Source organism: Bubalus bubalis, chromosome 7, assembly GCF_019923935.1.
Source record: "Bubalus bubalis isolate 160015118507 breed Murrah chromosome 7, NDDB_SH_1, whole genome shotgun sequence".
Lineage (NCBI taxonomy): Eukaryota > Metazoa > Chordata > Mammalia > Artiodactyla > Bovidae > Bubalus > Bubalus bubalis.
In genome coordinates this window covers 81,161,317-81,184,318 of record NC_059163.1, presented here as the reverse complement: position 1 = coordinate 81,184,318, position 23,002 = coordinate 81,161,317, and the positions used below count along the sequence as shown (strand labels likewise).

The 23,002-nt window shown below is 38.6% G+C and overlaps 1 protein-coding gene across 6 annotated transcripts in view; it reads right to left on the bottom strand.

Moving 5' to 3' along the window:
• Nucleotides 1–23,002, bottom strand: part of PDE5A (phosphodiesterase 5A) — a 150,905-nt gene that overhangs the window by 123,099 nt on the left and 4,804 nt on the right. For all 6 annotated transcript variants that reach the window (XM_006067660.4, XM_044946065.2, XM_044946063.2 and 3 more), the window contains one exon: nt 4,639–5,227. In XM_006067660.4, coding sequence (XP_006067722.1) covers nt 4,639–5,227 — 589 coding nt within the window. The remainder of the gene's footprint in view (nt 1–4,638; nt 5,228–23,002) is intronic.

The following is a 23,002-nucleotide window of genomic DNA, read 5'->3' as shown; positions in this document are numbered from 1 at the left end:
ATAAAGCAAACAGGGCAAAATATAAACAATTAGAGAATCTGGGTAGAGGGTATATCCAAGTTTCTGATACTGGTCTTGCAACTTTTCTATAAGCTTGAAATCATATAAAGATAAAAATAATAGAAAAGGAAATAACCAACTAGATTTGCCAAATTCTATGCCGGTCTTCTTCCACAGAGTGGAATATCTAAAGATTTTTAGAGCATTTAACAAAGATACAGCAGCTCCCAAACTCTGTTCCCTGGGACACAATCACAAGATGACAAATGTATCAAAACTGGTAGTTTATTAAGACTGGGACAGTAGCTATTGTCACTTCTTTCTTCTGAAATTCATTTTGGAAATAATTTTATTCATCAGCAATTCACTTGAGTAGCACCTGAGACCCGCAGGATGAGAGAGAGTGAAGACGTATTTATCTGAAGAAGGACTGAAAAGAGGGGAATGAGGTTGGGGCGGGAAGAGCTGCAGCTCGAGGGTAAAGGCCACATGAGTGGTGATGTGATCCTTCCCTAAGAACCCTCCAATTTTTCTCCCTAAAAATCATGGTGTCCGTGGAGAGGCTGCCCCATGGAAACAAGAGATGGGTCTAAGTTTTGCGTTCCTATTGCCTTAGGAAATAAGAGAGTTATTTAGACAATATAAATCCTTAGACATAGGAAATCTTGGGAGGCGTAAGGCTTCCACCAGACATAGAACCAGGGCTTCAAGGCAGTCTGTGATAGTTAATTTTATGTGTCAACCTGACGGCTAAGGGACGCCCAAACGGCTGATAACACGTTATTTCCAGGTGTGTCTGTGAGGATGTCTCCAGAGGAGATGAACATCTGAATCAGGAGAATGAGTAAAGAAGATCTTTATCAATGCCAGTGGGCATCATCCACTCCCTTGAGTAGGCAGAGGAAAGAAGGACGAATTCGCTCTGTTTGAACTAAGATATCCATATTCTCTTGCCCTCTTGCAGTCCACGAGAGCTCCCGGCTCTAAAGCTTTTGATTCAAACACAGACCAGAGTTACACCACTGGCCCCCCTGATTCTTAGGCCTGCAGACTCTGAGTTATACCATCAACTACACCAATCCTGGTTCTCCAGCTTGCAGATGGAAGGCAGACTGTGGAACTTCTAAGCCTCCATTCCCAAGTGAGCTTATTCCTACAATGAACCACTTCTTATTTATCTCTATATATCCTACTGGTTCTGTTTCTCTGAAGAACACTGAGCGATACACAATCTGATCTTAATACTGTATGATGTCTAGTTTTCAAGTATTAGGAAAATTCCAACACATTCATATAAGTTGTTCTGATTATTGTGTCAATACCTTATTATTAATAAATGCTGTGCCACATTCAAGAAAGTTGCATGGGCGATGGCCTGGTAGAGGAGGAGATGATGTGTTGACTGAATATCGCTGACATTTGTGGTGTAACTGAAACTCACTGGTCTAAGCTGTGGATCAGGTCATGTTTTAAATATGTGAGTGTATTATTTTATCAGTAATAAAACAGTTGAATTCCCAAATGTATACCGTTCTGTTACAAAGTTTTAAAATGGGAATCAAATGTTGACCATTTCTTAAAATTAATTTATCTAAGAGACTTTTTTATTCTTAGCTTCAATCTGAACACTACTTTATTTCATGGCCACTGCTTGGCTCTCTACTGCCGCACTACAACTTCTAAGCATTCTGTGGTCATGTAAGCCCAAGAAATGCTGCTATACAGTGTCTACAGATTACATATCTAAGGAGTGTGTAGGACTAAGAAAACAGAACATGCTTTCATACTTTGACTATTTCCACAAAGGCTATGAGACAGCATTTTGAGCACTACTAATTATGAGTGGGCTGAGTAATGAACTGCGTGTGTGCTCAGCTGCTCAGTTGTGCCAGCTCTTCGAGCCCCATGGACTAGCCCATCCGGCTCCTGTGTCCATGGAACTTCCCAGGCAAGAATACTGGAGTGGGTTGCCATTCCCTTCTCGGGGATCTTCCTGACCCAGGGATCGAACCCACGTCTCCTGCATTGGTAGGCAAGTTCTTTGCCACTGAGCCACCAGGGAAGCCAAGTAATGAATTATCCACTAGCCAAATGATTTTCACTGTTAATACCAAGGTAAATTACATCACAATCAATCCCACAACTTTTAATGAAATTCTGTGCCAGGAAGAACTTCTGCAAGGCTACTATAAACGCAGATCGAGGGTGTCAAGGGTGGAGTGGCAACATGAGAAATCCTCCAGGCTAAGGGGCTTCACCCTGGGGCACTGCCAATCAAGGGCACTGGGCCTATTTTAGACAAGAATTAAATCACTGCTCACCGCAGAACAAAAATTACACCATGTTATTGGGTTGACCAAAAAGTTCTTTCAGACTTTTTGTAACATCTTATGAAAAACTCAAACTTTTGGGGTAACCCAAAAACTCTAAAGATGGTAAAGAAATGAAATAAAATTGATATACGTGAAGAAATCCTCAGTGCCGGTGAAGTTTGGGAAAATGCAGACAAATGAAGGCTTCCTCAGCAAAACCGAAGCATATTTATGGTCCTGCTCTACCACTGTCACCTAAGATGGGAAGGGGATTCAGCAAATTTGGCAGCAATCCTTCAACTGTGCCCTTAATACTCTTGGAGTCTGCTACGGTGTGACGTTATTCACAGAGCTCAAAGAGGTCATGGAGATGGCTCCGTGAAGAACCAAAGTTGAAAACACTGCTGGTATAGAGTGGATTCTGAAAGCTATCTCAGGATTTAACATATGTGAACTATCACATATCTCCCCAGGCCCCTACCCTCAGAATTCCTCACCAGTCACCACTATTTACTGACCCTACTTCAAAACCTGAGGCATCTCCAACTTCTCTTCTCACTCCCATCTCCTACTAGCTTCCAAGTCTGGCAGATTCAACTGCTTCTGCAATCCATTTCCTCCTTTGATCTTGAAGGCCAGTGCCCTGGTTTAGGTCCTTACTTCCTCAGCCTATTAAAACAGCCTCTCCTACCAGTTTCCAGTATTTTTCCACCTAATTCACTTTATGACCACCATAATATTCATCCTTCTAAAGCACAGTCTGAATCACACCAGTCCTCCTTTCAAACCATCTTCAATTATTCCTCATGGCTCTGAATCAAAGACATACTCCTCAGCTGGGCATTCAAGACCTCAGTGATCTCCAGTAGCTCCTCAAAATCTACACAATCCCCCACATATACCCACATAAGCACCACATGATCCAACTTCCCGTCTCTTCTTCAAACTTCTCTCTACATCTGGCTCTCACCATGCACACAACTCAATCTACTCAAATCTCACCCATCCTCCAGGGTCTGTGCCAGTCATTGCTTCCTCAAAGAAACCTCTCTCCATCTCCCCAATTACATGTGATCTTCTACTTCCCTGAACCTAACACATTTTTCCTGGCTCTATTATGACCTGCTTTCTACTCTACTTATTTATCTCCTCTACCACAGTCTCCTCTTAATCAATACTTATTAGGACTTATCATAATCTGTGCCAGGCACTGTACTAGGCACCAGGAGTACAAGGCTGAACAAAACATCTATGACCCCTCAAACTGCACAGAGGAGCCTCAACTCCTCTGTGTTACTATGGAACCTACACAGTGTACCACATGATAGGCAGCAAGAACAGTTGTTCTATCAAGGTGCTAGAACATGATTCATAAACATACTACCATACAATTAAGATGCTTTGTTTAAAATCTCTAACTCTATTAATAAAAGAATCATTTTCAATAGGATTTTTGAAGAAACATATATTGTAATCTTTAAGTTTATAATAGACTTGTTCACTACTGAAACAAAAATGGAAGAAGTATCAAATCCTTCCACCAAAATATTGTAGAGCAAAAATTTCTGTTTTTTCAAGATACACATACATTTATTTGTTTAATAAAACAACTGAAAGAGTGGAAAGAAAGATAATCAGACTTTGGTATCAATGAGATGTCAAATGAATGTGTATGATTAAGTGAATGAATGAATTTAAAAAGACTATTGGTTTGGTTTTCAGACAGTTTTTGGACCTATTATTTTAGAATCTCAGTAAAATACTTGGAAGTTCACGTGGCGATAACGTGGATAGGGATATGTATGAAAGTGAAAGTGAAAGTGAAGTTGCTTAGTCGTGTCCGACTCTTTGCGACCCCATGGACTGTAGCCCACCAGGCTCCTCCCTCCATGGGATTCTCCAAGCAAGAGTACTGGAGTGGGTTGCCATTGCCTTCTCCAGGGGATCTTCCCGACCCAGGGATCGAACCCAGGTCTCCCGCATTCCAGGCAGACGCTTTAACCTCTGAGCCACCAGGGAAGCCTGGGGATATGTATAGTGATCAACAAAAAACAATGAAAGAACACAACTGTGAGATGAGCTATGTCAAATTATCATTAAAGAGAACAACAAGACAACCTTTCTCTAAGGCCGCTGTGTTGGACTCAGCCACCAGTGAAGAAACTGACTTTCAAAGATGGGGAGGTTCTTAACCATAGATTCCCACTTTAAATAGTATGTAAATGATGAAATCTCAGTTTCAAATATCCCTATGATTCACAGTAGTTGCCCATGCCCCATCCATAGTCCACGCCCCACCCTGCCTATGTTCCAAGAGTTCATTTACCTCATAGGCGTCTTTGATGTTCAAGGGCTCACCAAAAGCAGCCACGTGTCCCACGATGCCTTTGTTCCACTCTAAGCGGATGCAGTTATTTGAAGCTTCTTCCAGTGTTGAACCTTCCGCAACATCAAAGAGGCGGCTGATAAGAAACTTGTCGTTGGAGCTGTCCTCACAGACGAGGAATAAGGAGTAGCGGTCGGCGGAGATGAGTCCATGGATGTGCAAGAAAATTTTGTGACATAAGGCTGTGACATCCAAGTGACTAGAAATATCTTTCACTAATTCCAAGAGTCTCGAGCACTGGTCCCCTTCATCATTATCAAACCGTGGGGAGGTTAGAGGCATCTGTTCCTTCTTGTCTGAGTCAGAGAGGAAGCTCACAGTTCCCTCAGAATCCTTGATAACGATGGGTCTAAGCGGCCGATCAAATTCGGAGGCAGAGATCTTCCTGGTCGGTGTTCCAGGGACACTGCTCTCTGCACGGGGACTTGGCTGCAAGGGGCAAGAGCAGGATTCCGTGTGGCCTTTGATTCCTTCCTTGCACACAGGGATGGTGTGGACTCTCTCAGCAAACCATGCATTGACCATTTCTCTGCAGAAAAGAACATGTAGGTACATCAAATATTTGAGGAAGACAGGAGTGGATAAATAAGATGTGGTGCATATACACAATGGAATACTACTCAGCCATAAAAAAGGATGGATACAGGGTCACTTGCAGAGACGTGGATGGACTTATTGTCTGTCATACATAATGAAGTAAGTCAGAAAGAGACAAACAGATGTCCTACATTAAGACATATATATGGAATCGAGAAAAATGGTACTGATGGACCTATCTGCAGGGCAGGAACAGAGATGCAAATGTAGAAAGTGGACAGGTGGACGTGCAGAGGGTGAGCTGGGAGACTGGGACTGAGGAATGTGCCCGGCCGCGTGGAGAACAGACAGGTGCTGGGAACTTACTGCACAGCACAGGGAGTTCAGCTCGGTGCTCTGTGGTGACCTAGAAGGGGCAAGGGGGGTGGGGTGGGGCGGGATAAGGGAGGAGGTCCAAGAGAGAGGGGATATGTGTGTACACATAACTGATTCTCTTCATCATTGAGCAGAAATTAACACACCACCATAAAGCAACTATACCTCAATAAAAACAAAACAGAGTGAGTGTGTGTGTGTGTGTGTGTGTGAGTGTGGCGTGCCTGCTCGGTCATGGCTGACTCTTTGCTATCCCATGGACGGTAGCCTGCCAGGCTCCTCTGCCCATATACTTTTCCAGGCAAGAACACTGGACTGGGTTGCCATTTTCTACTCCAGAGGATCTTCCAACCCAGGGATCGAACCAACATCTCTTTTGTCTCCTGCATTGGCGGGCAGGTTCTTTACCACTGTGCCCCCTGGAAAGCTCCCTCCTTAAATACTGCTACCCCTGAAAACTTCTAAAATCCTCTCATGGTTAACTGATATAGTAACCATTTGTCATAGAAAATGAAAACATAACGGTCTATTTAAGACAGTTTATTTTGAAAAACTGAAAACAATTGTTTCAGGGAACATTTTAATAAAAGATTGGCTCCTATATACATATATTTTCAGATATCTGATTTATAATGCATCAAGTGTCAAGTTGGTACCTCTCAAAATCAGTTTGAATTAAAGTAAAAGCTACTAAATTTGATGACAGTTTTCGGAAAACACAGGCATGGAAATTTGCTATTTAAAACACACAACTTATTCTGAAATTAAATATTTTAAAATTTTTTAAAAAATTATCTGAATTTGGCTAGGTAACATGCTTAATTTTAGACAGTTTTTATCTATACCACTATATATAGATTAGATTTAGGAAAGGAAATAGAAAACAGAAACAATTTGATCTCGTATGTAGAAGAAAGATCGTAGACTTCCATTAATAACATCCTAATATTGCATGTCCAATAATCTAGAATAATCTTCTATTTGCTCCTTGTATAAAGGAGGAAAACAAAAAATAGGCAATAACTAGTATAAAAATCCAAGAAAAATTAAATTATTTATGTTGTTCATGTGCCACTCCGTGAAGAAACCTATCTGAGCTAAAGGTTTCATAGTCAGTATTTTTTTTTTAAGCCAAATATATCAGATCATACACATCCGAAAGACTGTTGTTCAGTTCAAATAAATCCTCTTGGGAAGCTGTAATCTGATGCCAATTGATGCCCCCATTACTTTAAACATTCTGGGAACTTTTGAAACTAACTTCTAAAAAAATTCAAAGTCATATAAGAATATTAGTTTTACCTAAAAGCTAGATCTTGTTTTTCACTGAGCCTTGCTTTGAATAAGCAAATAAAACCACAAAAAGCCTAGAGTACCGGCTAACTTAATACATATCGTATGCAGACCTGATTTTTCTCCAAATACAGACCTGATTTTTCTCCAAACTCAAAAATTTATTTTCAGAAGACAATAACTTGCTAGCACTGAGGATATTTAAAAGAACTGGCCTATAAGAGCAATGCAATCTCCATGCAGCAACGGTTTACTGGTTATTTTCATGAAAGAGACAGGATGCAGACACTCTCCAATCCTTCTGGCTGCAGCAGAAATTGATAACACCTCTTCAGAGGGCAAGCAGGCAGAATCTAACAAGTTTTAAAATGCATGTATCCTTTGTTCCAAAGATTTTACACACACGGCAAAAGAAGTATCAGTGTATTTATTTACTGTTTGTTATAGCAAAGATAAGAGCAAACTAATCCCATAAATAGAAGCCTGGCAAAATACATCATGGCATGTTTATAAATGGAACACTGCCTGTGCTAAGGTGCTTCATGTCCAACTCTGTAACACTATGGGCTGTAGCCCACCAGGCTTCTCTGTCCTTGGGATTCTCCAGGCAAGAATACCGGAGTGGGCTGTCACTCCCTCCTCCAGGGGATCTTTCCAACCCAGGGATCGAACCCGCATCTCTTACATCTCCTGCACTGGCAGGCAGGTTCTTTACCACTAGCGCCACCTGGGAAGCAAAAATTGAATACAAGGTACTGATATGAATAATCACCACAATCTATTAAGTGAAAAAAGAAGATCCAGAAGGAGGAGAGAAGAGTTAATCATTTTTCTGGGTCTCCACTAAGTCTTTCACTTATAGAATGTTCCCTGAATTATTTTATTTTGAACAATAATCTATTGTTTGGTAAATATATATTACCCGGAATTGACACCAATCTAGAATGAAATGGGTAAAAAAAAAATATAACATAGATATTATCAGGATTATCTCATAATTCCAAGTGTTAGATACATTTTAAAGCTCTCTTTGGCAAAACTAATACAATTATGTAAAATTTAAAAATAAAATAAAATAAAAAAAGTACTTACTATAGTACTCCAGTATATACCTACAGCACAGAATTTTTTAATGTAATTGCCAAATATTTTATAAATGCATACTGTGGCTTGGGACAAAATTTCTAGTCATAAGAATATACTCTGGTAACAGTGTATCTCAAAAACTTCTAGTTCTATAGAAATGAGGGGGACATACTTTGGGAAATGTTTATGTAACCTCCAAAATCACAAAGAAAGATTGTGCCAAAGACACTGACGTCAGATATGTATGTGAGAAATGTACAGGAAGCATTTGAATTAAATGTTTTGTAAAACATGAAACAGGAACACAGCAATATGTTTAAGCTAATCTAGTTTATGTGATTAAAAAATATGTACATGTAACTTAAAAACTTCTCAAATCAACATAAAAACAGGTATTTTAACTATGTCAGCTACGAACCTGAAACACAGCCTCAACTTATTTCTTATCTTCTCACTGAAAAATAATGATCAACATTTTAATCATACCACCTACTTGACAACATCTAAACAGACACCTTAAAGTGGTGAAATCACGATTCCTAACGCCCCACCCTTCATCTGGCTCCAATCTCACTCCCTGTCCATCTTCTTCATATCAATAAATAGCACCATCCCCAGTTACTCAACTGCACATCTAGGAATTACTCTGAATTTGTTTCCTTCAACTCACATCCAATCTAGCAACCAAGTCCTGTCCAGCTGACTTCCAAAACCCTATAGTCCAATCTGCTGATTTCTATCTTCCCTGGTTCAAGCTGCATCATCTCTCATCTTGGACTATGGCCACAGCCCCTTAACTGGACTCTCTGAAATCATAGTAGCCTCCTTCAACCCATTCTCCCCATGGCAGCTAGAGCAATCCTTGAAAAAGTAAGCCTTAACATCTTAACCATCTTACTGGGCTTCTCACTGAATTGAGAATAAAACCTAAACTCTTCCAATCCCCGACCACAGTCCCTCCTGTCCACACAGGCCTCCCTGATGCTCCTCAAGCACATCACACTTTGACTGCCCCCAGGCTGGAACGCTCTCCTCACCTGCATCTGGCAGGTCAAAGCTCCCTCCTCACCTGCACAGACAGGTCTTCCCTGCTCACTCCACCTCTCAAGGGACCCCAACACATTATGTTCCTCCCGACATGATCTGAATTCTTGTTGTTGCTCTTCAGTCGCTCAGTTGTGGGCGACCCCATGGACTGCAGCATGCCAGGCCTCCCTATCCCCCGCCATCTCCCAGAGCTTGCCCAAGTTCACGTCCATTGCATCCGTGATGCCGTCCAGCCATCTCATCCTCTGATGCCCTTGTCTCCTTCTGCCATCGATCTTTCCCAGCATCAGGAACTTTTCCAATGAGTCGTCCGTTTGCATCGGGTAACCAAAATATTGGGAGCTTCAGCCTCCCAATATTCAAGGTTGATCTCCCTTAAGACTGACTGGTTTGATCTCCTTGCAGTCCAAGGGACTTTCAGGAGTCGTCTCCAGCATCACAGTTCGAAGACATCAATTCTTTGGCATTCTGCCTTTTTTACAGTCCAGCTCTCACAACTGTACATGACCAATGGGGAAGACCATAGCCTTGACTATACAGACCTTTGTTGGCAGAGTAATGTCTCTGCTTTTCAACACACTGTCTAGGTTTCTCACAGCTTTCCTGCCAAGAAGCCATCGTTTTCTGATTTCATGGCTGCAGTCATGGTCTGCAGTGATTTTGGAGGCCAAGAAGAGGAAATCTGCCACTACTTCTAACCTTCCCCCTTCTATTTGCCATGCAGTAATGGGGCCAGGTGCCATGATCTTAGCTTTTTGTTTTTTTATATATTTAGTCTTAAGCCGGTTCTTTCACTCTCCTCCTTCACCCTCATCAAGAGGCTCTTTAGTTCCTCTTCACTTTCTGCCATTAAGAGTGGTAATGAATTCTTACTATCATCTATTTTTTCTTGTTTATTAACCTGTTGGTTTACTGTCTGTTTCTTCCAAGGAGATGTAAATTTCATAATCATCTGTCTTGTTAACAACTGCCTTCCTGTACTTAGAAAATGTCTGTCACATATTAATACTATGTCCCTGATAAATATCTGAGTGAAGTGAATGAATAAATAAATAAATGAAGCCTCCTAAACTAACTGCATTAAAAAGGACAACAGTCTTTTGAAAATTTGAATGCTTAGAAAATCAACATTATGTTTTAGCTATTAATGGTCACCACTCCTTGGATGTAAGCCTCATAACTGATCGTGGCTACTCTACCTTCATGTATCCTGTAGGGCCTGTTTTACATCTTAAATACAGCCAGTGCCCCCACATTCTTTATTAGATATTTTGCATTATTATGTTTAATTTGTCTCACAGGTGTTGTATTTGTAGATACTTTCTTGGAGAAATGAACTCAGTATTAAATGACACAGGAAAGGTAGATCTGGTATATTCAGTCATTCAACCAACAATTTTTATTAACCACCAGTCATGGGAGGAAATGTTTTCTTAAGACCACATTATTGATTATCTGAGTCCCTGTAGATATATATGCCTGTGGAGGAAAATATAAGTTATCATAACATCAAAACAATTACTTATAAGCCAGCCATAAATAATATTAAATCATCGCTTACACCTCTCTCCTTTCAGGCATCCCTTGACGTTTTGCAGAGCATGACCTACATGGCTATGTGAAGTGAGCCTTCTTTCCTAAGACTAGTATTGATCAACTCCTGTTCTTTAACACTTAAAGCTCTACAAATACAAATCACTTGCAGATTGAAATGTAAACTTACATAAGATATAGAATTTCTAGAAGTAGAACAAAGTGATGTTGGAGACTATTCTAATATTACATAAAGCCACTGATAATTAAAGGGTAAGCCCAATTAAAAACCAGCTAACAAAATCAACAAGGATCATTAACATAACAAATACCTGAAAAGAGAATTCTGTTCAAATAAGTGGATTGTAGATTAAGAAAGGCTGCTGGAAAAACGGAAGATCTTTAAATGTTAATTTTAAAAAACTGTATTTGGGAAAAAAAAACTCTATGATTTTGTTCCAAATGTCAAACAAGTAAAGTTATTTGCCAGAAACTGTCTATTTTACAAATTAGCTTGGAGTTTCCATTATAATTTAAATTTTATTAGATCTAAAATAAATTTACTTTCATAACCTGTGGTTCCATTTTTCAAAGTAAAGTTCCAATCAAAACCTTTTCACTGATACTTCTTCATTTTAACTGGATTCACTTTAAGTGTCCTTTGCTCTAGACTGTAATTTTCTCATGAAGTTCCTTGTGCACGCCAGGCACTGCGCTGCCACCAGGGATACAGGAGTGAGCAGGCCCAGACCTCTCCTCCCAAACTGAGACTTATAGTGTGTCCAGAAGTTGCTTTAAACACATACTGAATTTTGCTGTCATACGAAGTTATATGTCATTGCTTAGCTGCTAAAATCATCTTTGACTCTTTGAGACTCCATGGACTATAACCCGCCAGGCTCTTCTCTCCATGGGATTTTTCAGGCAAGAGTACTGAAGTGGGTTTTGCATATAAATGAATAAAGATGGAAAGATGAACATGTCAAATATGAGGGTAAATATACCAGATGGGATTTAAGAAACCTGATTGATAGCTCTGACTGGGGCAAATCACTTCTATGGCTTGAGACAGGATCTCTACTGTCCCTTCTTTCTCTTCCTTGAGTCTATGAGATTTTGAAAAGTATGTCTATCAGAGATACTGGAAGAAAAAAGCACCATTTTATTTAAACCTGGTGAGGCAGGTATTACCAATCCTACTTTCTAAATGGCTGAACCAAACACACTCTGCTATCTGGTAGCAAAACTAGGAATCAAATCTAGGTTTCCTATTCCAAGTCTTACAACCTATAAGAATATACAAGTTCCCAGAACATCAATGTTTGTCATGAAGAAGACACTTCATAACATCCAGATGCAGTAGAAAGAGTAAAAAATTAAATTTAAATATATGTGGTATAGAAAGAACACACTCACTTGTAACAGCACATCCTGGAACTTAATTCTTTGCATCCAGACCACAAAACGATGGCACACTAAATCTCTGACGTAAAAACACTGTGTCAAGGGACTCAGAACAAAAACTCTGAAGGACAGTGTCTGACTGAATCTCAGGCCTGTTTCTCTGAAAACAGGTCAGGGTCTATAAACCTATAATGATGCACTGAAGAGAAGGCATAGTAAATGTGTTCAAGATAAGAGTAATTCTCAGGGTTGCATTGCTGTTGTTGTTCACTCATTAAGTTCATGACCGACTCTTTGCGACCCCGTGCACCGCAGCACACCAGGCTCCTCTGTCCTCCCTATCCCTGAGTTTGCTCAAATTCACATCCATTGAGTTGGTGATGCCATCTAATCATCTCAGCCTCTACTTCCCCCTTCTCCTCCTGTTCTCAATCTTTCCAGCATCAGGGTCTTTTTCAATGAGTCAACTCTTCGCATCAGGTGGCCAAGGTACTGGAGCTTCAACTTCAGCAGCATCCCTTCCGATGAATATTCAGGGTTGATTTCCTAACATTTGATTAGTTTGATCTTCCTGCAGTCCAGGAGACTCTAAAAAGTCTTCTCCAGTACCACAATTCAAAAGCATCAATTCTTCAGTGCTCAACCTTTTTACGGTCCAACTCTCACATCTGCACATGACTACTGGAAAAACCATAGCTTTGACTATATGGACCTTTGTCTCTGCTTTTTAATATGCCATCTAGGTTCAAAGGAGCAAGTGTCTTTTAATTTCATGGCTGCAGTCACTATCCACTGTGATTTTGAAAGACTTAGCAAATAAAAATACTGGATACAAATTAAAACTGAGTTTCAGATAAATAATGAATACAGTTTGAACATAAACAGTATCTAAAATTCAAATTATACTGAATTTATTTCAAATGACCATACTAGTCATTTGATATTCTGTTTTTCCCAACTGAAATTGTTGGTAGATAGACATCAAAGAAAAGGTAGGTCTGTGTAGCACATCAATGAGCTCTGTGCTATCAAATAACTGTATCACTGAAGGAGCACAAAGGATCCTGTGTATTATGGTAACTGAACTTTTGAAAGCTCTTAGATTAATAATTTGTGGCATAAAATTCTTCCTTACATCAAGCCTTTTCATTTTACTGTCCAAATCATACCATATATTTAGTAGAGAAAAAACAAACTGCAATCTACTTATATAAGGGAGGCTGACACATTGCTAAAAATTCTTGGGAAGCACTGAGAGGCTATGTTTTTAGTCATAAATCCCAAATTCCAATCTATACTTTAGCATTTGTTACCAATGGAATTTGTAACCAATAGCAAACAATTTTCTTCTTCTGAGTTTCAATTTCATCCTGTATTCAGTAGGGGAAGTACTGCCTGTTCTAACTTCTTCCTGATGTGTAAGGTGGTGACTATCTTCAGTTGAGTATAAAGTCAAGAATACTAAACTGGCCATCAGGAGATAATTCTACTGAACAATCATGACTTCTCTGGAGTTCATTTTCTCCTGAATACAAGTTCTTCATTTTAAAAATGGGCAACTCTCTGAATGGGTCAGGAAGACTCCCACAAGTGCTAACATTATCAGCAGACCAATAGGTGGTGATTATTATTAGGTCAGTCAACTCTCGTCATCTCCTTTTGCCCCTCAGCTTCTTCTCTTTCTTCTTCTTTCACTCATCTCATGCGGCTGAAGTTCAAGTCAAATTAGAAAATGCACAAGGAAGCATTTCAAAATCTCTTCCACTTACTTAAGATGCTGCTATCTCCTAGACCCTTTCCAATGGAGCTGCAGGGCTGGCATAAGGGGCAATGGGTGTTTATTTCCTCATGACGTTCAACCAAGAGACTCAGAGAAAGTAAGGGGGAAGAATGGTCATGTTCCTGGTGGCACAGGCCCACAGGCTGAGTGGGTCTGAAATGATTTGGAAACAGCCTGTCTACACACACCCTGACCATCTAGGTCCTTGTCCAAAGAATATACTGCAGATTGTTATTTATTCTAGAATCCCACTAAGCTTCCCCCTAAAAAGATGAGTCACATCATAACTCTACATAAATTACATCCTAGCTGTCTGAGCAAAAAGAACAAAATGGATGCAAATTCCACAAAGGTATTTTACCCTCTGCTGGAGGTTCTAATAACTTAGAAACCCTACTTTTATGTATAAGCAACTCTTTGTTAACTGCCCTGCAAACAAAAACAGAGCAACCATCTTGAAGTCTTTGAGCTGATTGAACTTTTACAAGGCCGTTAATGAAAGACAACAGGCCCTGGATGCTAAAAATAAAGCCACAGCCAAAAGAAATGCAATAAAAGTTAATGCCAAGAATTTATAATCAATGACAAGATCCTGATGTTTAACATCCCATCCAAATCATACCTTCTCTCCTCACCGAAACCTGTTTTATTATCCTCTAGTGAGTTATTTCCTTCCATACTTTATTACACAAAAAATTTCTTACCTCATAAATGAAATATATTATATGCCTCTTTTAAAATGGGTAAACATTCAGTTTTGTTCTTAAACTTTTACAATATGTCTTACAATAACTGGAGAAATCCTGCATGCGAGCTAACTCACTTCAGTCATGTCCGACTCTTTGGGATCCCATGGATTGTAGCCTGCCAGGGTCCTCTGTCCATGGAATTCTCCAGGCAAGAATACCAGAGTGGGTTACCATTTCCTTCTCCAGGGCATCTTCCTGACCCAGGGATCGAACCTGTGTCTCCTGCATTGGCAGGCAGGTTCTTTACCACTAGCACCACCTGGGAAGTGAGATGCAGAAACCCTAGAGGGTACCAAAATCAGCGCCGGGAGTTATTCCTCTCAGGTAACATAAATATGAATACCATTTGTGATTTCAAACTTGTAACACAAGTTTGCACAGATGCTGCTCACAGCTCACCAAGGGACCCTTTCCCACAAGGCAGGTAAAGAGCAAGTAAAGAAGTAAAGAACCTCAAAAGAGCAAGTAAAGAACCGCCCCCCCCCCAAACTGATATTAATTAGATGGCAGGAAATGAAGCCAACTGGAAGCTGATAAAAACTTGCTATGAGTTATCATAATGTGACTTAGATTTTAAATCTCAAATCTTTTAAAGCAATGAATCCAACCAGAAGTTTACTACCTTAATATTCTACTTTACTGAAGACCCTAGCAGCTCAAGAGTCTTGCCCATGCAATGATGATGTAATATAAAAATCAGTGTCAGGAGGAATAATCTTTAGCATATTTTGACTTCATGAGGCTTCCTTAGAGTGTTAATAGCACTGCATCCTTCAAGACAATGTGTCAGTGTGGGTGGAGCGCTCAACAAAACTGAGTTTATGTCTCAAAAGGCCAGGCAGCCAGGCTCCAGCAGCTGCTGCAGGAAAAGGCTGAGCACTGGCATTTCCAGTGTCAGACACTTGGGGTCTTTAATAATATACAGAGGAATGGAATGAATACATTCACTTGTGAATGATCAAAAAACGAACCAGAAGGAAATCTGTGGGGCAGAAAGTCTAGGTGAATTGTCTTTTTTTTTTTTTTTTAATCATTGTAATAAAGAGTTTATCTCATCAAAATTACACACGTGGCAGAAATAAAGTGCTATTTCATACTACACATCCCATGTGTTCATATTTTTAAAGAAGATGAAAATTATTCTTAAAATTAGAGTCAAGGTAATGATTAAATTTAATGGTAGCAAGCTAATAATATCTGTTTTTACTGTATATTTAAATAGCTTTATTTGTATATCACCTATACTTCATCTCATACTTTTCAAAAATTTTTTAAATTGATTAGTAATATTCACTAAAAACCCTGGAGGAGGAAATGGCAACCCCCTTCAGTATTTTTGCCTGGGAAATCCCATGGACAGAGGATTCTGGTGGGCTGCAGTCCATGGGTCGCAGAGAATCAGACACGGCTGAGCACACAGGCACATTCATTTAAAAAAAAAACCAGAAAGTCACTATATGATGGCACATACTCTGTTAAGGATGAAAACTTTCCCCTTTTGCAATTTCTCATTTTCACTCAATATTACTACCTATCACAGAAAGGAAACGACAGTTTATAATTATTATAACTAATATAATTTTCCATTAATCTAATTAGATCACAGTTTTTTCCAAATGCCTATAATCTAGAAGTATTAAATAGGATATGCAAAACACTGCATAGTGAAATACAAGCTCTCACATGGCACTGCAAATATGATTAGCAAAAGGGACACACACACACAAAGCAGCTCCATCCAATACTAACTATACTTTCTACCAAAGTCGAACTGCTCACTCAGGTTACAAAACGAATCTTAAAAAGACAGGACTACCTTAAAATACATATTCAGTATTCCAGATGCTTTGAAAGGGAAAAATAATTAAAATACCTTGCCTAGGTTTTAAAGAAAATTTCTTGGCATCAAGAAAAGGAAACAATTTACAAAGCAGTGTAAAATTCTAATGTAAACATAATAATTCTCATGAGCTAAAAATATAATTAGATGAAACCTACTTGTAGAGCAACTAGCTTAATGTGTTTTGTACTCTTGCCTAAAATAATGTACCAGAGGAAAAAAATTCTTTGAAAATACTGCACTTAGGGTATCCATAGTCTAATACTAAGAATATAATTGTTAACAGCCTAATACCTACATTTTCAGCCATTCTCTTTTAAGATATCACTAGAGAGTTCCCACTTTTTATGCTTCAAAATCATATATGGAAACAAAACCCACTTGGGCAAGGTCTCTAGGCAGCTCATTTAGTGACGTGCTTGCACATTAAGAGGCACCAGGAGGAACCTCAGCCTCTTCCTGAGTTAAATTTCTCATGATATTAAATCTCTGAGTCTTTCCTTTGCTTCCATTAATACTGACACTGAACTTCAGTAGAGAATGAAGGGCCCCAGGTGGGACAGACTTAGGCTTCAACCGGAGTCGCTTCTAAGATAAGACCTCAGGTGCATTATTTATGCTGTCTATAAAATGGTGATAAGGGTATTAATCCTCATAGGCTTCTTAAGAAAATTAAGAAAAATGACACCTATAAAGTGATCGCACAGAGTCTGGTACTAAGGGTTTAATATATTACAGTTACTGTTTTTAAGTTAATCAAACATTAACTGGAGTATATTTTCAAAGGCAATTAAATTCTTTATAAAAATAAAAAGAATTTATTCATGGATTTTTACAGAATAACTAGATGTTAGCCATTTGTCTTCCAAGCTCCTAGTTTAAAAGCACTAATTTCTCTACAAAAACACTTGTGCAAAACAAAAAAGGTGTTTCAATGCCTATAGTTTCTCAAATTAGAATAGAAAAAACATGGACTCCTTAGACCAATAACTACTTATGTATGACATAATTTTCTAAATAATACATAAAGAATAAGAGCTGATCATTTGGCTGAGAAAAATCACTGTGAGAGCATAATTTGTTTTTCTATTACTACTCAGAACTTAATCGCTAAAAATAAGTTATAGAATTTGGAGGATGATGTGGTTTCTAAATACTAAAGATATAATAAAACTGTTTAAAAATTGTGATAAAATATACAACTAACTGCCTATGATAAAAACCTTAACAATATTTCATAAAAACCATAATTTTAAACTGGGGAATGGTTTCAATACTTGATAAAAACAATGCTTTAACATTTGCTACAGGAGATTTAGGGATTAAAGTCGGTCCATTTTAGTTCCTACCCAAGGAGGCTTACTTGGGGGAATTCTGTAAGTAGGTTGATACTTGAGCCTCATGGATGTTACCCTCGTGTGGTATAACATTTGGGGAAATTTGCAGGGCACCTCAAATAATACAGAACAAAAAGCTGCAGGCCCTGAGTGATCCATAAAACACAATGCAGGAACACATTTTTAAGGCCACTATTAAAACATCACCCCTTTCTCTTTCTTTCCAGTGCTTTTTCCATCTTCATGTGAATTAACTAATTAAAACTAGAATCAAAAAGAGTGTACTAATTTCCTGTCAAAGGATGGTTGAGAACATATGGAAATGGGCTAAAATCATCTGTAGGAAAAACACACAATAACTCACATAAAATATAACAGATATTTCTCCTGCTCCTGGACCCTAATTTTACAGTTTTAGTTGCCATGTTTGGACACTTTGACCTAGATCCACCACTCTTACTTGGAAAATACTTAAAGAAGGAAACTATTCAAATTTGAGAAGTTGACACTCTGCTCTTCTGGTGAGAATCAAGAATGCTTAGAGATGGAAGAGAATTTTAAACTCATTTATAAATCTCTCTGCCTTGATTTCTCACCACTCCCATCTCACATAAAGCCAAGGTCTATTAACCTGGGCCAGTTACCAAGCTGGGGACACAGACGGGAGGTCTGAACTCCCATTCCAATTCCCTTTCCAGTACCTTACACAGTCTTCAGAAGGTTCTGTTCAAACCATTAATAAAAATTCACTTTAAAAATGAGGACACAAAGTCTATTAAATCCCTATTCTGTTGTTCTAATTTCCATGTATCAGAATAGGGGGATGACTCCCCAAACTTGCAATTATAAGTAAACCACTGATGATTTCCAACGTAAAATAAATTGTAACCTACTGAAAATCACTCTAAAAAAAAGATTTTAAAATATGCATTATTTCCTTTAAATTTCTTAAAAACACCAGAAGTAATGTTATTATTAATATTTTACAGAGAAAGAAAATAAAGTACCTAAAGGTCATATTCTTAAGAAAGATGTAGTTTGGGAGTTGAAGCTTAAATCTGTCTTAGCTGGGCCCTTTAACCATCGTAAACTGAAATAAATTTTAAAGGGCTCAGAACAGTGGTTCCCAACCAAGTACTGGTGCCAGACTTTGGGGGGGGCATTTGGAAATGTGTGTCAAAACAATCGGGGTGCTCCTGACATTTAGTGGCTGGGCCCAGGGATGTTAAACATCCTGCAATATGCTGAGCAGCTTCTCACAACAAAATGTATCACTACCAAAGGCCAAACAGCATCCCCTTTAAGAAGCAATGGTTTATTGTAACGGAAAAGAATCTGAAAAAAAGAACATATATATAAAATATACATACTATACATATATATGAAACTGATACATATATAACTGATTACTCTGCTGAAAACCTGAAACTCCCACAATATTGTAAATCAACTACACTTCAATTAAAAAAGAAGAAAAAAAGCAAGGGTTAATAAGAATAAAAGATTACCATACTATAACAGGGTATTTAATGAAACAGGGGAGATCTGAGACACCTCCAAGTGATTCCTACAATAACCTCTACTCTGATGTTACACTGAGTAATTCCCTTGCTTCTGGCATGGATTAGAAACAAATGCTGCCTAAAGTTATTTAACATTCCCAAGTCTTCTCCAGCTATGAAAACATCTCAGAAGCTTACTGGGACCAAATATAAATAAAATGCATAACCACTTCATATGGTTTTACATTCAAATTTGACCAAGAGTTGGAAGGGACATGTTTTGCAATTTTCCATGCATTCATAATCACATGTATGATAAATGTTCCTTAAAGATGTATCTATTTACATTTAAAAGAAAATCTAATAACCAAAATCTATGCTGTAAATATGTAAGTCAATTTGTTTTGCGGCTTAGACATGGAGAAAAGATTAGACTAGATTGGCATGTCTCAATCTGAAGTATGAGAAGCCCTCAGAGTCTGAAGCAAGTATGTTTTGAAGATCTGTAGTAGGCTCAGATGGTAAAGAACCAGCTTGCAATGCAGGAGACCTGTGTTCATTCCCTGTGTTAGGAAGATCCCCAGGAGGAGGGCACAGCAATCTATTCCAGTATTCTTGCCTGGAGAATCCCATGGACAGAGAAGCCTGGTGGGCTACGTCCACGGGGTCACACAGAGCTGGACACAACTGAGTGACTAACACGCACACACACAGTGTTTCAATGGAAATGCTGCAATTCTGTTTTCACACTCATGACAATAACAACAACCAAGACAGACAAAGATGTACACTTTAAATTACTGGGATGACTACCTTATAACCAACTACTATCCTGCAATTTTAGGAGTCAAGTTTATATTTGTGTTTACAGTCACACTGCAGCCCAGTGGTTCTGGGATAACGAGAAAATAAAAGAGGTAGATTTAATATGCAAATATGCTTTCAAGCCAAGTAAAACCAAAAGCTGGTGTACTGGGCTATAGGCTAAAAGTTTCATGACTGTTCAGAGAGACCCAGTGGGAAAAATGAATCATCACAAGGCAACTGTAGCAAAGGCAAGACGGCCTCACCAGACCCAGCATTATATTGCCATTAGGGCCACATTCACTCCACAAGGATGATTTAATGAGTGTTGTCAATTTGCATCTGGCTAGAGTTTTATCATTTTATTCATAATTAACTTATACATTTATTTTGGTATTGCAGTTGCACAAATGCTATAGCTATGATTAAATTATACCTACTCTTAAGAATTCCACATTTAACTAGCATTAAAATAAGAGAAAGTCAATATTAGGTACGGCAGATAGCTGGAACTTCTGGGTGCACTCACATCACTTTCGTTTGGGAACATCTCCTCCCCCATTGACACATCCCACTATGGGTTACCTGCCCCAACGAAGGAAGGAGACAAACCTATTCTTCCAGAAATAAAGGTTAGTCCAGAGCAGGCAAATTATGCAGGTAAGGCCAAAATAATTCTGAGAGGACTGACATGGATAAGAAGGTATTTCTCAAACATCAAAAGTTTAAGACCCACATAAACTTGCCAAGAAAAATGTTCCAGCACATGAAGAAAGCCTGCTGGAGACTAAAACCAATATAACATAGCATCAAAAGGATGGCTGGACAAATGGATGGATGGTGGGATGAATGGATGGTGAGATGGATGGAGGGAAGAAAGGGGGAAAGACAGATTGATTAGATATTTATACAGGCCAAAAAAAAAAAAAGAATACTGACAAGATGATGTCATCACACTGAATTTCACATCCAAACCAATCCCCAGGAATGTCAATTTTGTATGAGTTCAACATGAATTTCTGTCATTTGTGACTGAAAGTTTTTTAACTAAAATAATGGAGGTCAATAAGAATGTCTTTCTTTAACAGGGGAAGGTTACTTAAATTTGAGAAACACTGAATTACATGATCTCCAGCTCTATAAAGTTCAAAGATCCTGTGTGTGTTTTAAATATTTCACCAGCTTAAAAAAAAATCAGGAGCTTTTCTTATAACCTCAGCACGCTTATTCAACAGTAAGTAGAAGTGATTACTTTTTTCATGATTATTACCAGCGATATTATATCAGATAGGAGACTTCTCTCTCAAGTTTAGATGTAATAAAATTATTCCGAAAAGACAGTTTGAAAAAGTTAATCTTACTTTATGATTCAGAATCAAGGAAACAGTTTCAAAGAACACAGAAGCTAACAATGGCACCTAAGACTTTAAAAAGCAAGTTCACTACAAACTACAAATGGGGCATATATATACACACACATACACACACACATCTATATATATATTGAGTTGGAAAAGTTTGCTTTTTTCCATAACATCTTCGGAAAAAAACAGAGGAAACTTCCTGTCCTACCCAATAAAAGGCTTTTAGAAGCTTTTACGAATATTTATCAGAATGATTCTTATAAACTTAACACTCAGTTTGCTTTACCTGCCTGATATTTAGTTGGCAATACATATAAATTCCTGCCAGTTAGAGAAAATGAATAAAGCACTCACAGCATGAAAAAAAAAAAAAAGATTCAAAATAAAATGAGAATACCAAGTCAGTAAGTAAGATTACAGAGCTAAGTATCAAGTGAATGACTCATATGGAAAAGTTTCTTCAGTTTTTCTTCTTAGGTTGCAATTCACAGGTACTTTTTTTTTTTTAACTGAACCTGATTTAACAGAAATTTCCAAGACCACATCAATCAGCCACATCAATTGGTCAACTAAATCTGTATCTGTCCAGCTAAACTAATCTCATAGGAAGTCCTGCACAGTCAGTAGCTACTCTGCATTCAAAATTCATTTTTCAACCCTTCACTATCAATCAACTCAGTGATTTATTTAATTACTCTGCTGCTGCTGCTAAGTCGCTTCAGTCGTGTCCGACTCTGTGCGACCCCATGGACTGCAGCCCACCAGGCTCCTCTGTCCATGGGATTTTCCAGGCAAGAGTACTGGAGTGGGGTGCCATCGCCTTCTCCGCAGTCCTTAACCAAAGGCTTTTATCCTAAGAAGCGCCTTTATCCTACACTTAGCCCTGAAAACAAAGAAAGAAAACAACTCAATACAACAGTTACAGGTTTACCAAACTGTTAGTTTGAAAAATATGTGGGGGACAAACTAATAAACACCACGCAGTTTTTCCCCAGCCATTTTAAGTATGAAAGAGCTTTCTCCCAACCGTTATTAAAATGTACTATGAAGTTCAAGCAGTTTAAAGTTAAATCATGTCTTCAAATCTAGAGGAAGCGAAGCATCTTGGTAAGACATACTCTCTGTAATCAGGTAAGGGTGAAGGTACAAACTCTACCCATACAACTTGAAAACACCTTCAAATATTTTTAAAGAAATGATATCAGAGACAAGGCTCAAGTCATTGCTTCAGGTGGAACTATCTAAATAGGAAATTCTGTTGCACGACATAATCAAAACGCTAAAAGTTGCTCATCTTCAGGGACTGAAGATGACTTCATGAAAATATTAGCAATTTCTATAGATCTTTAGATCACAAAGATAAGTCCTTTAGGACTTCCCTGGTGGCTCAGACGGTAAAGCGTCTGTCTACAATGCAGGAGACCCGGGTTTCATCCCTGGGTCAGGAAGATGCCCTGGAGAAGGAAATGGCAATCCACTCCAGTACTACTGCCTAGAAAATCCCATGGACAGAGGAGCCTGGTAGGTTACAGTCCATGGGATCGCAAAGAGTCGGACTTCATTGAGCGACTTCACTTTCACTTTAGATCACAAACTGAAAAAAAAGTTAATGAAATGCATTACAAGCCTAAGTATTATATTAATATTAAACAA